Consider the following 18,362-nt stretch of genomic DNA (forward strand, 5'->3'; position numbering starts at 1 on the left):
ACAGCGCTGATTAACTGGTTGAGGCTTCTCAAAAAAAAATTGTAGTTTAGAGTTGCGCGCATTTTTATTTGTGTGTCAGGTATGAATAAATGATTTTTGTTTTTAAGTTTTGGCTATTTTTAAAGTTTTAGTTAACAAATGTCACTATTAAAGAGGATTAAATTATGAGATGAGCATTATTCATGGATCAGACATAGAGGTATCAGACCGGTGAGCCGTAAAGCGCCCTCTGTAGGAAGAATTTCTGTTATAATGATAAGCCAGTAAGATTTGCCGCTCAACGTCTGAACCAATCACTGCGATGAAGATGCTGGGGGGCGGGGTTTATTGCGCTAATCTAATTGGTTACACTTTACATCAATCAGAAAGTGTGAGGTGCCAGTAAAGCAGTGCAATATCTAGCGATCATGATGGTAGATTGATTATTTTATGAAATTAAAACATCTTAAACCTTCCCTTACGAAACTTAACCGTGTTTTTTATTATAGTAAAAGTGTAGCAACCATGTTTTTTTTGGCAGATTGATTGATTGAACGTTTTACTACAAATGTTTACTATAGTGTAGCAAAGCCATGGTTAATTTGTGATTTATGGTTTAACTACAATAATAACCATGTTTTTTGGTTTAATTTGTAGTAAAACCATGGTTAATTTTCGTAAGGGTTAGGCTTTGTCTATAATACTTGTTGAGTATTGAGTATGAATGTTGTTTAGTCTAATAAGGACATTGTCAAGTCTCCTTTATTTCTATAGCACTTTATACTATAGGCTACAGATTGTTTCTAAGCAGCTTTGCAGGGATAAACAGGAAAATAATGATTCAATGATGCAAACAGAGGTCAATTCTCCCATAAAGCAGCTCTAAAAAGACAATAGTGTCATTGTTCAGCTGAACATTGGTGTATAGACTTACAATGATATTGGCTTTCTTAAAAAAAAACATAAATATGGAAAAATACTGTGTGAACTTTTGTAACTTCACCTCGTTTTTTTTATTCAATAAACACAGTAGCTTTGTGCACACTGTTTTTTATGTATTGTTTAGTCTACTTTTTAAAACAATAGATACTGCTTGCAGCAGGAACATTTATATATCTCTCCATTCATTTGTGTATATAAATATTTAAGAAGAAGAAGAAGAACGAAGATATATCTCTGTTATCAAGCCAGCAGCTCATACATTTGCATATTTTTTTCCCTCTAATGCAAATCCCCGAGCAGGGCCTGAAATGACTTTAGAAAGCCGGCCTGGTCTTCATCTGCACTGCCTGCCAAAGGAAATGTTTCTTTTGTCCTGCACACTTATTCATTTATTTGCTAAATAAGGCCTCGTTCTGGCCAGAGCCGGCCCATTGTGAAAACGCTCTGCTGTTTCTCAGGATATGCGAGGTCTGCGGCTCTCAGATTCCTTTGCCTTGTATGGCTAAAGGCTCCAGACGGGAGGCTGACCTCATTGGCCGCTCAGGAACAGGGAGGTGTGGAGAAAAGCCTGAAAAACCAAACAAACTTCCCTTCAGCCCAAAGAGGAACAGATCCAACACACACACACACACGGCATTCTCTACCGTCTTCAACAGCTAAACCAGGTACACGTACTCTAAGAACTGTCAATCGTTGTTGGTTTTGTTAACAGATGTAATACAGTTACCGTCTGAACAATATACTGGCAGAGAACATGTATAGTTTCAAAACTGATTTAATATGATATTTTACATTTGAAAGTCTGAAATGGGGTTCTGTTCTGTTGTTCACATATAACAATAAACATTTTATAATTCAACATCAAGATTTTGGGTTTAAATATCGGTGACACTATTTTACTGTTACAAGTGTCTGTTAGTAATAACTATAAATTATGCATAATTACATGCATTTAACCCTAAGCCTATAGTTGGTACATGTAGTTAAATAGTATTACTCAGTACATAAATGTGTAATTACACTGTAATACTGATACCTTAAAATAAAGTGTATATAAAGTGCATATACTGTATGTATAAGTCAAATCAGACGTTTTGTAAAGTGTCGCCATTTTCAGTCTTTTCTGGCTTGATTTTGTTGGCCTTGCGGTTTGATAAATAAATAGTTTTCAGTAAAATATTCCATGCAGTACAAAAAATGAAGTTTTAGATGAATCATAGCATGTCACACCGCAGGATTCTGCTGAAACAGCTTGAAAATTCATGTCAATTTAATGTTGAAAGCATCAAATGTCCCTCTAACTTTTATGATATAAGACTGGATGCATATTTCATACACATTTCGTACATATTTGCCCATTGAATAAGATTGAAAACATGCTCTAAAAATGCTGGGTTTTTTATATCCCTGTTGGGGTATTTAAATTGGATTTAAATGTTTAAAATGCATTTTAAACCCAACGGTTGTGTTTGTCTATATTTGACCCAAACATGGATTGAAACAACACAGCATTTTTTTAGAGTGTACTTCATCAGTGACACTTTACAATAAGGTTAGTTAGTTAACATTAGTTAACTACCTTAGTTAACAAACTAAGAATGAACAATACATCTTCAGCATTTATTAATTTAAGTTAACATTTACTACATTATTCAAATCAAAGGTTGTATTAGTTAATGCACCGTGAACTAACAAAGAACAGCTATATTTTGATTAACATTAACTAATATTAATAAATTCTGTAACAAATATATTGTTAATGGTTAGTTCATGTTATTTACTGCATTAACTAATGTTAACTAATGAACCTTATTGTAAAGTGTTACCACTTCATCCATCTTATGAGTCGATGGCATTGCTCTATTGCATTGCATTTCCCTCCAGACTGCGATAAGCCGACTCTAATGACTTTAATCTCGCATCTCTTCCTTCTGCAGAACCAAACCTACCAGTCATAATGTCTGCAGCCAAGCGTGCCAAAGGAAAGACCACAAAGAAGCGCCCGCAGAGGGCCACCTCCAACGTCTTCGCCATGTTCGACCAATCACAGATCCAGGAGTTCAAGGAGGCCTTTAACATGATCGATCAGAACCGAGACGGCTTCATCGATAAGGAGGATCTGCACGACATGTTGGCCTCTCTTGGTAATATACATATATAATAGTTTTATATAACATGGGGAATGACGTCAGTGTACTCAACAGATGCTTTGAGGTATATTCTTTTTACTTTGGTCGTGTAGGTTCAAAGGGCTGAATTATGATTTTATATATAAATATATATAAACCAAAAGCTAGTCATACGTTTTTTTGCTCCACCTCAATAAAACCACCGCAGTGCAATTCTCCGGACTCTCTATAGGTCAATAGCTATACATTTTTTTTTTACTTTACGTTTGGATAGCTATAATGGGGTCATTTATAAAATGCGCGTGGTCAACTGTACACAATGTAGCCCCGCCTCTTTTCAGCTCTTCGCTGTCTTCCGGTTTGTGTTTCCACAGCAGGCAAGATCTTACGGATTTATGAATGAAGCGCTCATTTTAAAATCTTCCCGGTATATATATAAGGTAGTTATATACACTCACCTAAAGGATTATTAGGAACAACTGTTCAATTTCTCATTAATGCAATTATCCAATCAACCAATCACATGGCAGTTGCTTCAATGCATTTAGGGGTGTGGTCCTGGTCAAGACAATCTTCTGAACTCCAAACTGAATGTCAGAATGGGAAAGAAAAGTGATTTAAGCAATTTTGAGAGTGGCATGGTTGTTGGTGCCAGACGGGCCGGTCTGAGTATTTCACAATCTGCTCAGTTACTGGGATTTTCTCGCACAACCATTTCTAGGGTTTACAAAGAATGGTGTGAAAAGGGAAAAACATCCAGTATGCGGCAGTCCTGTGGGCGAAAATGCCTTGTTGATGCTAGAGGTCAGAGGAGAATGGGCCGACTGATTCAAGCTGATAGAAGAGCAACTTTGACTGAAATAACCACTCGTTACAACCGAGGTATGCAGCAAAGCATTTGTGAAGCCACAACACGCACAACCTTTAGGCGGATGGGCTACAACAGCAGAAGACACCACCGGGTACCACTCATCTCCACTACAAATAGGAAAAAGAGGCTACAATTTGCAAGAGCTCACCAAAATTGGACAGTTGAAGACTGGAAAAATGTTGCCTGGTCTGATGAGTCTCGATTTCTGTTGAGACATTCAGATGGTAGAGTCAGAATTTGGCGTAAACAGAATGAGAACATGGATCCATCATGCCTTGTTACCACTGTGCAGGCTGGTGGTGGTGGTGTAATGGTGTGGGGGATGTTTTCTCGGCACACTTTAGGCCCCTTAGTGCCAATTGGGCATCGTTTAAATGCCACAGCCTACCTGAGCATTGTTTGTGTGCATCCCACAAATCTCCATCAACTGCAAGATGCTATCCTATCAATATGGGCCAACATTTCTAAAGAATGCTTTCAGCACCTTGTTGAATCAATGGCACGTAGAATTAAGGCAGTTCTGAAGGCGAAAGGGGGTCAAACACAGTATTAATATGGCGTTCCTAATAATCCTTTAGGTGAGCGTATATATCATAAATATTTTCTTTTTTTTTTTTTTTAAATATGCTTCATTTTCTTTTGAATTTAGCCTGAGAGTAAGAACAGGGTTCGCAAGATCAATGCAATAATATCTTTTTCCCCTAATTGTTTTTTAAATAGGTTTCGTTTTTCTCTTGATTTTGGGCTGAAATATGATTGGCATGGTTGTTGGTGCCAGACGGGCCGGTCTGAGTATTTCACAATCTGCTCAGTTACTGGGATTTTCTCGCACAACCATTTCTAGGGTTTACAAAGAATGGTGTGAAAAGGGAAAAACATCCAGTATGCGGCAGTCCTGTGGGCGAAAATGCCTTGTTGATGCTAGAGGTCAGTGGAGAATGGGCCGACTGATTCAAGCTGATAGAAGAGCAACTTTGACTGAAATAACTACTCGTTACAACCGAGGTATGCAGCAAAGCATTTGTGAAGCCACAACACGCACAACCTTGAGGCGGATGGGCTACAACAGCAGAAGACCCCACCGGATACCACTCATCTCCACTACAAATAGGAAAAAGAGGCTACAATTTGCAAGAGCTCGCCAAAATTGGACAGTTGAAGACTGGAAAAATGTTGCCTGGTCTGATGAGTCTCGATTTCTGTTGAGACATTCATATGGTAGAGTCAGAATTTGGCGTAAACAGAATGAGAACATGGATCCATCATGCCTTGTTACCACTGTGCAGGCTGGTGGTGGTGGTGTAATGGTGTGGGGGATGTTTTCTCGGCACACTTTAGGCCCCTTAGTGCCAATTGGGCATCGTTTAAATGCCACGGCCTACCTGAGCATTGTTTGTGTGCATCCCACAAATCTCCATCAACTGCAAGATGCTATCCTATCAATATGGGCCAACATTTCTAAAGAATGCTTTCAGCACCTTGTTGAATCAATGGCACGTAGAATTAAGGCAGTTCTGAAGGCGAAAGGGGGTCAAACACAGTATTAGTATGGCGTTCCTAATAATCCTTTAGGTGAGCGTATATATCATAAATATTTTCTTTCTTTTTTTTTTTTTAAATATGCTTCATTTTCTTTTGAATTTAGCCTGAGAGTAAGAACAGGGTTCGTAAGATCAATGCAATAATATCTTTTTCCCCTAATTGTTTTTTAAATAGGTTTTGTTTTCCTCTTGATTTTGGGCTGAAATATGACCTTATGTAAGATGAGGTTTTATAGGATTCCTCCAATAATGTATTTTGTCAGTAATATTTTGCAGGCCAAATAACATACACAATATCAACCATTGTCATCAACCACACTGGAATGTGTGTGTGTGTGTGTGTGTGTGTGTGTGTGTGTGTGTGTGTGTGTGTGTGTGTGTGTGTGTGTGTGTGTGTGTGTGTGTGTGTGTGTGTGTGTGTGTGTGTGTGTGTGTTTATATCGATGTGATTGTTTGATCCAGGGAAGAACCCGTCTGACGAGTATCTGGAGGGAATGATGAGTGAAGCTCCAGGTCCCATCAACTTCACCATGTTCCTCACCATGTTTGGAGAACGCCTGAACGGGACTGACCCTGAAGACGTCATACGAAACGCCTTCACATGCTTCGATGAAGACGCTTCTGGTACAGCGAGGACTTTAATCTGGCAGACAAATAACGTGTTCAAGTGTTAATAAACTGCATTGCACCATGCATCTCAAGCTAAATTAATGCATTTTAATATGATGGGGTGTAATTATTCCCTCATAAAGTTCACAGGATTGACAGTTTTGACAGAGTTAAATGACAGTAACAGCTTCTTGAATAGTTCATATTCAAATGTACAGCATAGGTTAAAGGTACAAGTCTAAGAAATAATAGCAAAAATGCACAATATATATATATATATATATTTTTAAATGAATATTTTTCTTTTGATTTTCGGCTTAAATTTGACCTTGAAATATGACTAAAACCATATTATTCCTAAAATCTAAACATGATTATTATAGTTAACTAACTAAAACCATAAAATGTATTTTTTTCAACAAAATTTTAATAAATGATTACTTTTTGTTGTTAGTAGACTGACCCTGAAGTATTTTAAAACGTTTTTTTTTTAAACTGAGCTCTTAAATGGTTGTGATCTTGATATAAAGCAGCCAGACAGCCTGAAATCTTCCGTCTGTAACAGGTTTCATCCACGAGGATCATCTCCGAGAGCTGCTGACCACCATGGGTGATCGTTTCACAGATGAAGAAGTGGACGAGCTCTTCCGAGAGGCGCCAATCGACAAGAAAGGGAACTTCAACTACGTCGAGTTCACTCGCATCCTCAAACACGGCGCTAAAGACAAGGACGACATGTAAAAACCAGCAGCCAGATTAATTTAGCAACTTATTATGTAGGTACTGATCCCTTACATCTAATGATTTTGATGATCTAGTAGTTCAGTTTTATCACTTTATCACCAGTGGTTCCCTGTAGATTTTTCTATGCGTTTTTATAATGGAGGTCCCCTATCGGTCAGTCACTACAACGTAGGTCATGACTGACCAATAGGAATCTCGCTAGAGAGGCCAATCTACTTCGAGTGAAACTAAAACAAGCCAATACACATTGGCGTGCAATCATTTGCATCAGCTGCGCGCCCTCGTTAGCGCGGGTATAAACGAGCAGCTGGTGCGATTGCACACTAGCTTTTTGCTTCGGAGCCAAGCACTTCGTATGCTGAACAGAGTGAATTTGAAAGCAAGCCTCTTCTGGATCTCTCCACTTTGGTGCGGGCGTGACGGCACAACAGCGCGAGCGGTCTTTTTCTCTTCTCTCTCTCTCTTCTTTGTTTGTTGTTTTAAAACTGAGCAAACAAAAAAGCTGTTTACACGGCTGGTAAGGTGCGCGGTTAAAGCGCTCAACGGCCGTTTTTACGGCTGGTAAGGTGCGCGATTAAAGCGCTCAACGGCCGTTTTTACGGCTGGTAAGACCAGCGAGAGAGAATCGCGCACAGACAGGTGCACATTCCTGTCTGTGTTCGCTGTGACCGTTCCCCTGCGTGCTTCAGCACCAAGGAGAGCAGTCTCTAAAAGAGCTTACACAGATAGTTTGCGTCTTTTTCAAGATGACATTCTATCTGTGTGTTTCTGGATGCGGTCGTTACCTGGGGTCGCGGGATGGTCACGATCGCTGCCTTGTGTGTCTGGGCCTCGAACACGCACAGGCAGAGTTCGTGGATGAGTCATGTACCCATTGTGGGAAGATGACCATCTCGGAGCTGAGGTCGAGACTCACGTTCCTGCAAAGGGGCGGAGTCCCCGTGCCTGCACCTCGTTCCAACCCCCCTTCGCGGGTTGCTTCGGGCAGTGACACGGGTGACCTGAGGATTACAGTGAGCGCGCTTCCTTCGGGGAACCAACCCCCTAGGAACCCTCACTCCTCTCATGCTCCGCAACCAGTTGAGCTGCCAACGGAACGTTCTGGACCGTCCTCGAGATGTGTACCGGTCGTTTCGTTCGGCGCTCCCTGCGACGACCAGATGTCGATCGCTGCATCGGAGGGTGGGTCAGACCTCTCCGCGGACGACGGCTCGGAGCCGCTGCCTCCTTCAGGTGTGCCAGCGGTGCCCGAGTCGGACCCGGAGATGATGGCCATGCTTTCCCGGGCCGCCAACAGGATCGGCCTCGTGTGGAACCCTCCACCGTGTCCCGAGCCCTCGAGGTTGGACGATTGGTATCTCGGGGTGGCGCGCGCTGGTTCTCAGCAACCCACCCCAGTGCCTTTCTTCCCGGAAGTGCATGAGGAGCTCACAGGGACGTGGACGGCACCTTTTACTGCCAGAAACCGTCTCGGTGGATCCTCCTCCCTCACCACCCTTGATGGCGGGGCAGCTAAGGGATACACGCGTATCCCGCCAGTGGAACGGGCCGTTGCTATGCAACTGTGCCCTAACTCCACTTGGCGTGGAGAACCGTGTCTTCCTTCCCGGGCTTGTAAGTACTCGTCGGACCTGACCGGCAAGGCTTACAAGGCCTGTGGGGAAGCTGCCTCTGCCATGCACGCCATGGCGTTGTTGCAGGTTCATCAGGCTAAGGCACTGAAGGACCTGCACGAGGGTGGTCATGATCCACAAGTTCTCCAAGAACTTCGTGCCGCAACTGACCTCGCGCTCCGTGCGACGAAGGTCACTGCGCGGTCAGTGGGTCGTGCGATGTCCACACTGGTGGTCCAGGAACGCCACCTCTGGCTGTGTCTGGCTGACATGCGGGAGACCGACAAGATCAGGTTCCTTAACTCCCCCGTGTCCCAGACCGGCCTCTTCGGCGACGCGGTCGAGAACTTCGCCCAGCAGTTCTCGGCTGTACAGAAGCAGACTGAGGCCATTAGACACATCTTGCCGCGGCGGTCAGCTGCTGCCTCCACCCCACCGCCCGCGGCTCCTCGGTCTGCTCGTCGCCGTGGGCGTCCGCCTGCGTCTGCCCCTGCTCCCGCGCCGCAGCAGCAGCCTCCATCCAAGCGGCACCGTGGAGCCAGTCGCAGGCAGGGCGCCCCGCCCGTCCAGGCCCCCGCCAAGAGGGGCGGCAAAGCCAAAGGTAAGCGGCCCTAGGACGGGCGACCCAGAGGTGGAAGGGACTGCTCTCCAGGAGACGATGACTGCATCGCTCCCTCCCCCGGAAGAGGGCCGGGTGGAAAATCCTTTGTTTCGTTTTGTTTGTGTTCCGCCGCTGGCCTTAAAACCAGCGGTACCCAAATTTTCAATAAAAGAGCAGTTTCTATCATCTCTGGGTCCGAAGAGGGCCCGGAGAGTAGTGGGGGGTCAGAATCCTCACCACTCTCATCCGCCTCTTCTATCGCCAGCCGGCAGCTGCGTACGGTCCGAGAACGCCATCGAGCCGCCTCCCGCACCTCCTGCCCCGTGGAACCAGGTAAGTGCTGCACAGCACACTCAGACCCCGCTACGGGCGCCTCCCAGAGAGAGCCTCCCGAGCTGCGTCCCTGTGTTCCACCTCGCTGCCCCACTCCGGGTACGCCTACGGTCCCTTTGGTCCCGCTTGTACGGTCTCTGCGAGCCTGGTTAGCGCTCCCCAGGCCGTCTCGCTGGCTCATTCGAACCATCAGGCTCGGCTATGCGATTCAGTTCGCCCGGCGTCCCCCCAAGTTTCGGGCCATCCACTCCACTACAGTGAGAGCAGCCGATGCCCATGTCTTGCGTGCGGAGATCGCAGTCCTACTGGCGAAGGATGCGATAGAGCCGGTCCCTCCAGCCGATATGAGGTCAGGGCACTACAGTCCCTACTTCATTGTACCCAAGAAAGGTGGTGGGTTACGACCGATCTTGGATCTGCGAGTTTTGAATCGGAGCCTCCACAAGCTACCGTTCAAAATGCTCACGCAGAGACGCATTTTCGAATGTATCCGTCCCCAAGATTGGTTTGCAGCGATCGACCTGAAGGACGCGTACTTTTATGTCTCGATTCTTCCTCGACACAGGCCATTTCTGCGCTTTGCGTTCGAGGGTCGAGCATATCAGTACAAAGTCCTACCCTTCGGGCTGTCCCTGTCCCCCCGTGTCTTCACGAAAGTCACGGAGGGGGCCCTTGTTCCCATGAGAGAACAGGGCGTTCGCATCCTCAACTATCTTGACGACTGGCTCATACTAGCACACTCTCGAGATCAGCTATGCGAACACAGGGACCTAGTGCTCAGGCACCTCAGCCAGTTGGGTCTTCAGGTCAACTGGGAAAAGAGCAAACTCTCCCCTGTGCAGAGGATCTCTTTTCTCGGTATGGAGTTGGATTCGGTCGCCCAGACAGCGCGCCTCACAGAGCAGCGTGCTCAGTCGGTGCTGAACTGCTTGAACACGTTCAAGGGCAGGACAGCGGTCCCACTGAAACTCTTTCAGAGGCTCCTGGGGCATATGGCAGCAGCATCAGCGGTAACCCCGCTCGGCCTGCTACATATGAGACCGCTTCAGCACTGGCTTCACGGCCGAGTCCTGAGATGGGCGTGGCGTCATGGCACTCACCGGGTGGCAATCACACCGGCGTGCCGCCAGACCTTCAGCCCGTGGTCAGACCCCTCGTTCCTGCGGGCAGGAGTCCCCTTGGAACAGGTGTCCAGGCATGCTGTGGTATTCACAGATGCCTCTGCCAACGGCTGGGGTGCCACGTACAACGGGCAGCAAGGTGTCAGGGGTGAGGACGGACCCTCAACTGCGTTGGCACATCAACTGCCTCGAGTTGCTATCAGTACATCTCGCCCTGACCCGCTTGAAAAGACGGCTACAGGGCAGGGACGTGCTGGTCCGTACGGACAACACTGTGACCGTTGCGTACATCAACCGACAAGGTGGTCTACGCTCCCGTCGCATGTCGCAACTCGCCCGCCATCTCCTCCTCTGGAGTCAGAAGCATCTGAGGTTGCTTCGAGCCATGTATGTCCCCGGCTTGCTCAACCGTGTGGCCGACGAGCTATCACGAGCTGTGCTCCCGGGAGAATGGCGACTCCACCCCCAGGCGGTTCAGCTGATCTGGAGAGAGTTCGGGGAGGCTCAGGTAGACCTGTTTGCCTCCTCAGAGACCTCCCACTGCCAGCTGTTTTACTCCCTGACCGAGGGAACACTCGGCACGGACGCACTGGCACACAGCTGGCCCCGGGGCCTTCGCAAATATGCGTTTCCCCCAGTGAGCCTACTTGCGCAGACACTGTGCAAAGTCAGGGAGGACGAGGAGCAGGTCCTTCTGGTGGCTCCCTATTGGCCCACCCGGACTTGGTTCCCAGAACTCATGCTCCTTGTGACAGTCCCTCCCTGGCCCATTCCTCTGAGGAAGGACCTTCTGACTCAGAGACGGGGCACCCTATGGCACCCGCATCCAGACCTCTGGAAACTCCATGTCTGGTCCCTGGACGGGACGCGGAGGTTTTAGGTGACTTACCCCCTGAGGTACTTAACACCATCACTTCAGCACGGGCGCCGTCCACGAGACGTGTTTACGCCCTGAAGTGGAACCTGTTCGTCAAGTGGTGTTCTTCTCGCCGAGAAGACCCCCGAAGATGTCCGATAGGGTCTGTGCTTTCCTTCTTGCAGCAGGGGTTGGAGCGTAGACTGTCTCCCTCCACCCTCAAAGTACATGCTGCCGCTATTTCAGCTTATCACGACCACATAGATGGCAAAGCAGTGGGAAAGCACGACCTGGTCGTCAGGTTTCTTAGGGGGGCGAGACGATTAAATCCTCCTCGACCCCCCTCCATACCCTCTTGGGATCTTTCCCTGGTGCTTCGAGCACTTCAGGATGTTCCCTTTGAGCCTCTGCAGTCAGTAGACTTAAAGCTTCTTTCCATGAAGACTTTGCTGCTGGTTGCACTGGCCTCTGTCAAGAGGGTAGGAGACCTGCACGCATTTTCGGTCGACGAATCGTGCCTAGAGTTCGGGCCGGGTGGCAGCCACGTGGTACTAAGACCCCGGCCTGGCTATGTGCCCAAGGTTCCTACCACTCCCTTCAAAGACCAGGTAGTGAACCTGCAAGCGCTGCCTTTGGAGGAGGCAGACCCAACACGTTCGCTAGATACTATAGCCTACGTGTAGAGCCGGTGTCCTCCCGTGTTCTCACCCTAGACGGGTAGAAGCACTGAGAGGTCTGGCTCTGTCGGCTTGCTGCACCCTACTGTGCACCCTTATTGCTCCAGAGTAAAACCTGTTGAGTCCTCCAAAACCCCTCGGCCCGGACTTGGCGGAGCGTCCGGCGCCAGGCCCTTATCCGCTGAATCCTTGAGAACCGGATCTGGGCTGGGTTCCATTTGTGTGACCCTACGGGGATCCCATATGTGTATATTCCACGGCTGCTCCTATCGGAAGCCCGTGTCTTTCCCTTGGGCTAAGTCACCCTTTATTTCATATGCAGTACAGCCTTCGGGTTAGTCCATATGCATTTCCACATAACTCTTTGAAGAAGTGGCTTCCGCAGCGTTCCTTCCTAAACAGAAAGGGCACGCTTTCCCAGTGTTATCCAATATCTCACTGTATGGGTTATTACGGAACAACAGTGTCAGACTCACTCTGTGTAAGCCTCCGCCTATCGTCCTTCCAGGCAAGAAGGTGTAGAGGCCTGCACGGGGGCGCTGGATGGGGTGCAGCGGCTGTGGCGCTTTGGTAGGGATTCCTATTGGTCAGTCATGACCTACGTTGTAGTGACTGACCGATAGGGAACGTCTCGGATACATATGGTAACCCTCGTTCCCTGAGGGAGGGAACGGAGACATAGGTCCCGTCGCCACATCCGCTGCCGCCCGCCGGGGCGGCCAGCTTCTCAGGCTTGGCTCCTCAGCAAAAAACTAGTGTGCAATCGCACCAGCTGCTCGTTTATACCCGCGCTAACGAGGGCGCGCAGCTGATGCAAATGATTGCACGCCAATGTGTATTGGCTTGTTTTAGTTTCACTCGAAGTAGATTGGCCTCTCTAGCGAGATTCCTATTGGTCAGTCATGACCTACGTCTCCGTTCCCTCCCTCAGGGAACGAGGGTTACCATATGTAACCGAGACGTTTTCAATATAAGGTCTGTGGTAAACATAACTTGATAACTTGTTACTTGAACGTTTTGCTCTACAATGTAAACTACACACTATCTAGAAACTAGAAAGCAAATTTTGAAGCTGTAGTTTATTTTTTTAAAAATGTAGGCTATGTTTTTTTATAAGTAACTAGGAGGGCGTTTTGGATGTGAGTGTGTGCAGTTTCCGTTGTAGGACAAAACTTTTTTTTTAAACAATAGAAACAAATTTAGAGGGAACCAGTGGCAATTACTGGCCGTTCACACAATACATGTATTTTTTTATTCCACTGCGCTACATTTCTACTGTTTTTCAATATAAACGCAATAAAAATGAACGCACTAATCATTATCCAATGATTTACTCACCCTCAATCAGGTATATGACTATCTTCTTTCGGACAAACACAATCGGAGTTATATTAAAAAATATATCCTGGCTCGTCCAAGCTTTATAATAGTAGTCAATGGCGGTCCTGGTTTTGAAGGACTAAAAAGTGCATCCATCCATCATAAAAGTAATCCATATGGATTGATTAATCCAAGGTGGTTAATAAAGAAAAGTGATGGGTTTTTGTAGGAAAAAAATATCCTTATTTAAAACTTTATAAACTAGAACAACTAGTTTCCGGCAGACGGCCTAGGCAAGTCGACTTAAAGGTACTCTAAGCGATGTCACACGTTTTTTAGGCCAAAACATTTTGGTAACGCTTCCTTTTACAGTCATGTTCCCCATGTATATACTATGTACATATTATAGTAATTACAATAACTAGGTACTGAACCTGAAGCTACCCCTAAACCTAACCTTAACCCATGTACTTACCTTATATTACCCAGTACTTTCTTAGGTAAGTACACTGTAAGTACGCGTAAGTTAACGCAATGTAAAAATAAGCATTATTACCCAGTACTTTCTTAGGTAAGTACACTGTAAGTAGACGTAAGTTAAAATACTGTAAAAGGAAGTGTTTCCAACATTTTTAGTCACATAAAGCAAACATCTCCTCACTATCCGCTAGCTGCCTGTCCCCTGAACACACTGTAAAATAACGCGGTCTCTGCAGAAACCCCAGGCTCCACAAAAGACAACAAAAACAAACTGGGCTAACCCACACCACTAGACATAACAAACTGTTCCAGCCAATAACCGACAAGAAGGATTTGGGGGCGGGGTTTGGGGGTTTAGTGTGCGGATGAGGAGGAGGGAGGGTCGAGCTAGCCTCCGTTTTGTTTGACAATACTTTAAACGTCACTTCTTGTTGTTCTTGTATTGTCAAACGAAACGGAGGCTAGCTCGACCCTCCCTCCTCCTCATCCATCGCCCGACATTGCTTAGAGTAGGCTACCTTTAATCCAAAAGCGTAACCAGTGTTGTAATGTAACGGAGTACAAATACTTCGTTACTGTACTTGAGTAGAAAGTTCACGTATCTGTACTTTACTTCGCTATTTAAATTTATGTCAACTTTCACTTTTAAATTTGTCAACTTTCACTTTTAAATTTATATCAACTTTCACTTTTAAATTTATGTCAACTTTCACTTTTAAATGTATGTCAACTTTTTAACTTTTTTTCGCATTTGCAGCTGCACAGCTAGCACATTGAGCGTCTGGCTCGCTCATCGGCTGTGCTGCGGCAACTGCACATCCAATGGCGCGGGCGCCTCTGACGTGCGACCAATGAGCTAGCCCTACGTCATTACACGTCAGAGCCCGCCAAGGGGGCGTGGCCTTAGCCTATAATAGTCCCCTGAATTCGCCATTATAGCAGGTTTAACGACTGAAGCGACAACTCGCCAGGTTACTATAGTGCGGCCGGCTACGCAATACTCGTTCCCTCTCTCAGGGAACTGAGGTTACGATAGTAACCGAGTTGTTCCCTTTCGAAGGGCCACAATAAAGTTCACAATCAAAGTTCTAACCGCTTGCTTGAAAAAAACAAAATTTACTTTTACTTCAAATACTTAAAGGATAAGTTCGGCGTTTTACAAGTAAAGCCCTGTTTTAAGATCGTTTCTGATGAAATCGAACGGTTAAGATTAAAATTTGGACATGCTGCTGTCCCGAGAATTTTAGGTTTTTGGCACCCCCCCACCTATACAATGGTTTCATAGGGGCATTGGAACAATCATTCATATAAACGCATTAAACTTTAGTTTACAAAGACGTGAAACTCACCGAGTGGTCTGGGGTGTTCACTGATATGCTCACACAAATCGCTGCAAAAGATGCTTTCCAACAGGTTTTATCGTAGTTTTTGGAAGAATGTCCGGTTGTGAGGCGTTGGAAAAATAGGTCCACAGTTTTACAACGAATGGTAAAACACCTGTTGGAAAGCATCTTTTGCAGCGATTTTTGCGTGAGCATATCAGTGAACACCCCAGACCACTCGGTGAGTTTCACGTCTTTGTAAACTAAAGTTTAATGCGTTTTTATGATTGATTGTTCCAATGCACCTATGAAACCATTGTTGAGGTGTGGGGGATGCTAACACAAAAACCTAAAATTCTCGGAACAGCAGCATTTGTCAAAATTTTAATCTTAACCGTTCGATTTCATCAGAAACGATCTTAATACAGGGCTTTACTTGTAAAACGCGAACTTACCCTTTAAGTACATTAAATATCAGAAAATTACTTTTGATACGTAAGTACAGTATATATCAGATACTTTAAGACTTTTACTTAAGTAATATTCTAAAAGGTAACTTTCACTTCTACCAAAGTCTTTTTCTAGGACGATACTTGTACTTTTACTCAAGTATTGCTTTCAAGAACTTTATACAACACTGAGCGTAACCCCTGACGCGATGTAGGAGTAGTGTGAGCTTTGATGCCTCTCGCGGTTCAAACAAATAGGTCTGGGCAACAACCTCAAGCTCCTCTTCTCTTCTATCGAAATCCTCTGACATATTTCTTTAAAAACTCTCGTTTTAGACTTCTAATTCCTGACTGGTGTTTTGTTTTGCTCTATCCTCTGCGCTTCCGTGTTCGTCAATACGTATAGCGTCAGGTCAAGGTTTACTCTATCGCCGTAAATCGAGGAGTATGGCCGTCTGTTGAAACTTATTGTAGTCGATAAAGTTATAAATATGGATATTGTTCAAAAGCATCGTGTTGCTGACTTAGGCCATCATAGATTGGGTGAGAACATTTTAAACTTATCAAACTTGGCTCATCATAGCCTACTACAAGGAATTAGAACAGCCAGTTTGTCTTGTGGCAAGCCAAACGCCATAAAAAGCGTCGCTTTTCACAAACAATAAAGCGCCGTCTAATTCACACTTATTTGTACAGCGTTTGGAGCATATTTGACACCGCTACAACCAATTTTATTTCAAATAGCCCGATCTCATGAAAGTGCGAATCTATACAACAAATGTTTTTTCTCATGATATTTATACGCCAAAAATAGTTTTGCGTGCATATGATACGCACTGCCCATCCCTAATACTAACCAAGGTGTTTTCAGTGCGTAGCATATGCGCGCAAAAAACATTTTTGCCGTATAAATGGCATGAGAAATAACATTTGTGGTATAGATACGCACTTCCATGAGATTGTGTTGGTCAAATAAGGCGTTTTGGATGTAAACACGATTAATCTATTGGGTAATTCTGACCCTTCTGGCTTCCCATATCTTTAAGTGTTAATTGTCTTTTGTAAAGTCTGACACGGCGCTCAGAGCGGCTTGCGGTTCCTTTCGTTATACTGACCTGTTTCTCGCGTCTTTAAGAGCAAATATGTTCTGTGTGAACTGGCACTCAGTTTTCCGGGTTTTGACATCATCCCTGTAGGAAACTATAGGAAAACACACTGCAATGCACTAAAAACCACTATCATATATTTCACAATGTGGTGGTGAGTTTTGCACATACTTCACAAAATAAAGATCCAGTATTTGATCTGTTTTCTTTCTTTGTCTCTCCAGATAAAATCACCTGTGTAAGTTAACAGACTGAATCTGCAGAAGACAAAAACATTTCTTAACATGAAGTTAAAGATATGAAGTTATCAAAAAAGATACCAAGAAGTCCAATCTCCACAATGTCATTTTGCTGAATTTCTCAATTGAAAATAAAAATTGTACATTGCAGAATAGGTTCTATAAGAATCTGAATGACTCATTATTTGTTCTGCAAACGGATCGGCACTTAGGCCAATACAAGCATCATTTTAAATAGAAATACAAAGTATTTCTGCATCATCACACAAAATTAAACACAAGATAAATATGTTTTCCAGCTTTTAAAACAAACAATTCAATCCCATTTTACTACAAAATCGGTGAAATATGAGCCAAGATTTCATGAGATGGACTCACTGTAAAAAAAAACTGAACTTTGAAAGTAAAAAGAAAAATGTGAAAATTAAAAAAAAAAGTTGCTGCCTTAAATTTTTAAATATAATCAAAAAGTAATTTCAACTAATTAAAAAAAAACTTGCATTTGGTTTAAACTTGAACAAAATTTTTTTTTTCCAATTGGTTAAATTGTTTTGACGACTTAAGGAAAACATATGTTGTCATGACTTTTGATAATATCATTGATAATTAATTGATAATATAATTTTTTTACAGTGCTGAACAATAATAAATGAACATGAACAATATAAAAGCAATGCCACCCAATAGGGCTCGAAGAACAAACACTCCATCCGTTGTTCTGCTGTTCTTGTTAAATAAAACTTTATTTTGATTGTAAAAGAAATATTCCCACAACAATCCTACAATCTACAGAGTGTAACATTGTATATCTATATTACTTTAAAACATGTCAGTTCTGAAAAATAATAACCATCAATGATAGATATATAGTAAATCTCTCTTTCTCTGGACTCTGGAGACGTAAGGATGAGATTTGGCCCTGTATGCATATTGAATTCACTGATCCAAGATCAGATTTCATGTGTTCATTAATATATTGGTGCTCAAAACCAAACCACACAGAGAAATTCATCAGTGTTAAACCAGTTAATCGTGTTTTGGCACTTTCCACAAAAAGGGTAAATGCGTAAAACTCTTTATGAAGTCATTTGGTCTGAATGTTCAGTGAAAGGAGGAGCTTACGACCTCAGAATGACAAACTACAATTTTCGATACTTTCTATAAAAGGTTTGAAATCCATTTCAATATATATATATATATATATATATATATATATATATATATATATATATATATATATATATATATATGATTAATCACATCCAAAATAAAAGTTTGTATTTACACGATATATCTCTGTGTACTGTGTATAATTATTTTGTATATATAAATACACACACATGCATGTATATATTTAAGAAAATGTGTTATTTATATATTAAATATTTATATATAATATAAATTATGTATAAATATATATATATGCAAGT

The 18,362-nt window shown here is 43.9% G+C and overlaps 1 protein-coding gene across 1 annotated transcript; it reads left to right on the forward strand.

Annotated features, from left to right (window-relative positions):
- Positions 1–1,424: 1,424 nt before the first annotated feature.
- myl9a (myosin, light chain 9a, regulatory) lies at positions 1,425–17,100 on the forward strand. The gene is made up of 5 exons (XM_077219066.1): positions 1,425–1,586; positions 2,859–3,065; positions 5,925–6,086; positions 6,637–6,847; positions 16,918–17,100. Exons 2-4 carry the CDS (start codon positions 2,879–2,881, stop codon positions 6,810–6,812), a joined length of 525 nt encoding a protein of 174 aa, XP_077075181.1. The 5' UTR covers positions 1,425–1,586; positions 2,859–2,878; the 3' UTR covers positions 6,813–6,847; positions 16,918–17,100.
- The last annotated feature ends 1,262 nt before the right edge of the window (positions 17,101–18,362 follow it).

Source organism: Siphateles boraxobius, unplaced genomic scaffold, assembly GCF_051911475.1.
Source record: "Siphateles boraxobius isolate OS27281-9 unplaced genomic scaffold, OSU_SipBor_1 77, whole genome shotgun sequence".
Taxonomy (NCBI): Eukaryota; Metazoa; Chordata; class Actinopteri; order Cypriniformes; family Leuciscidae; genus Siphateles; species Siphateles boraxobius.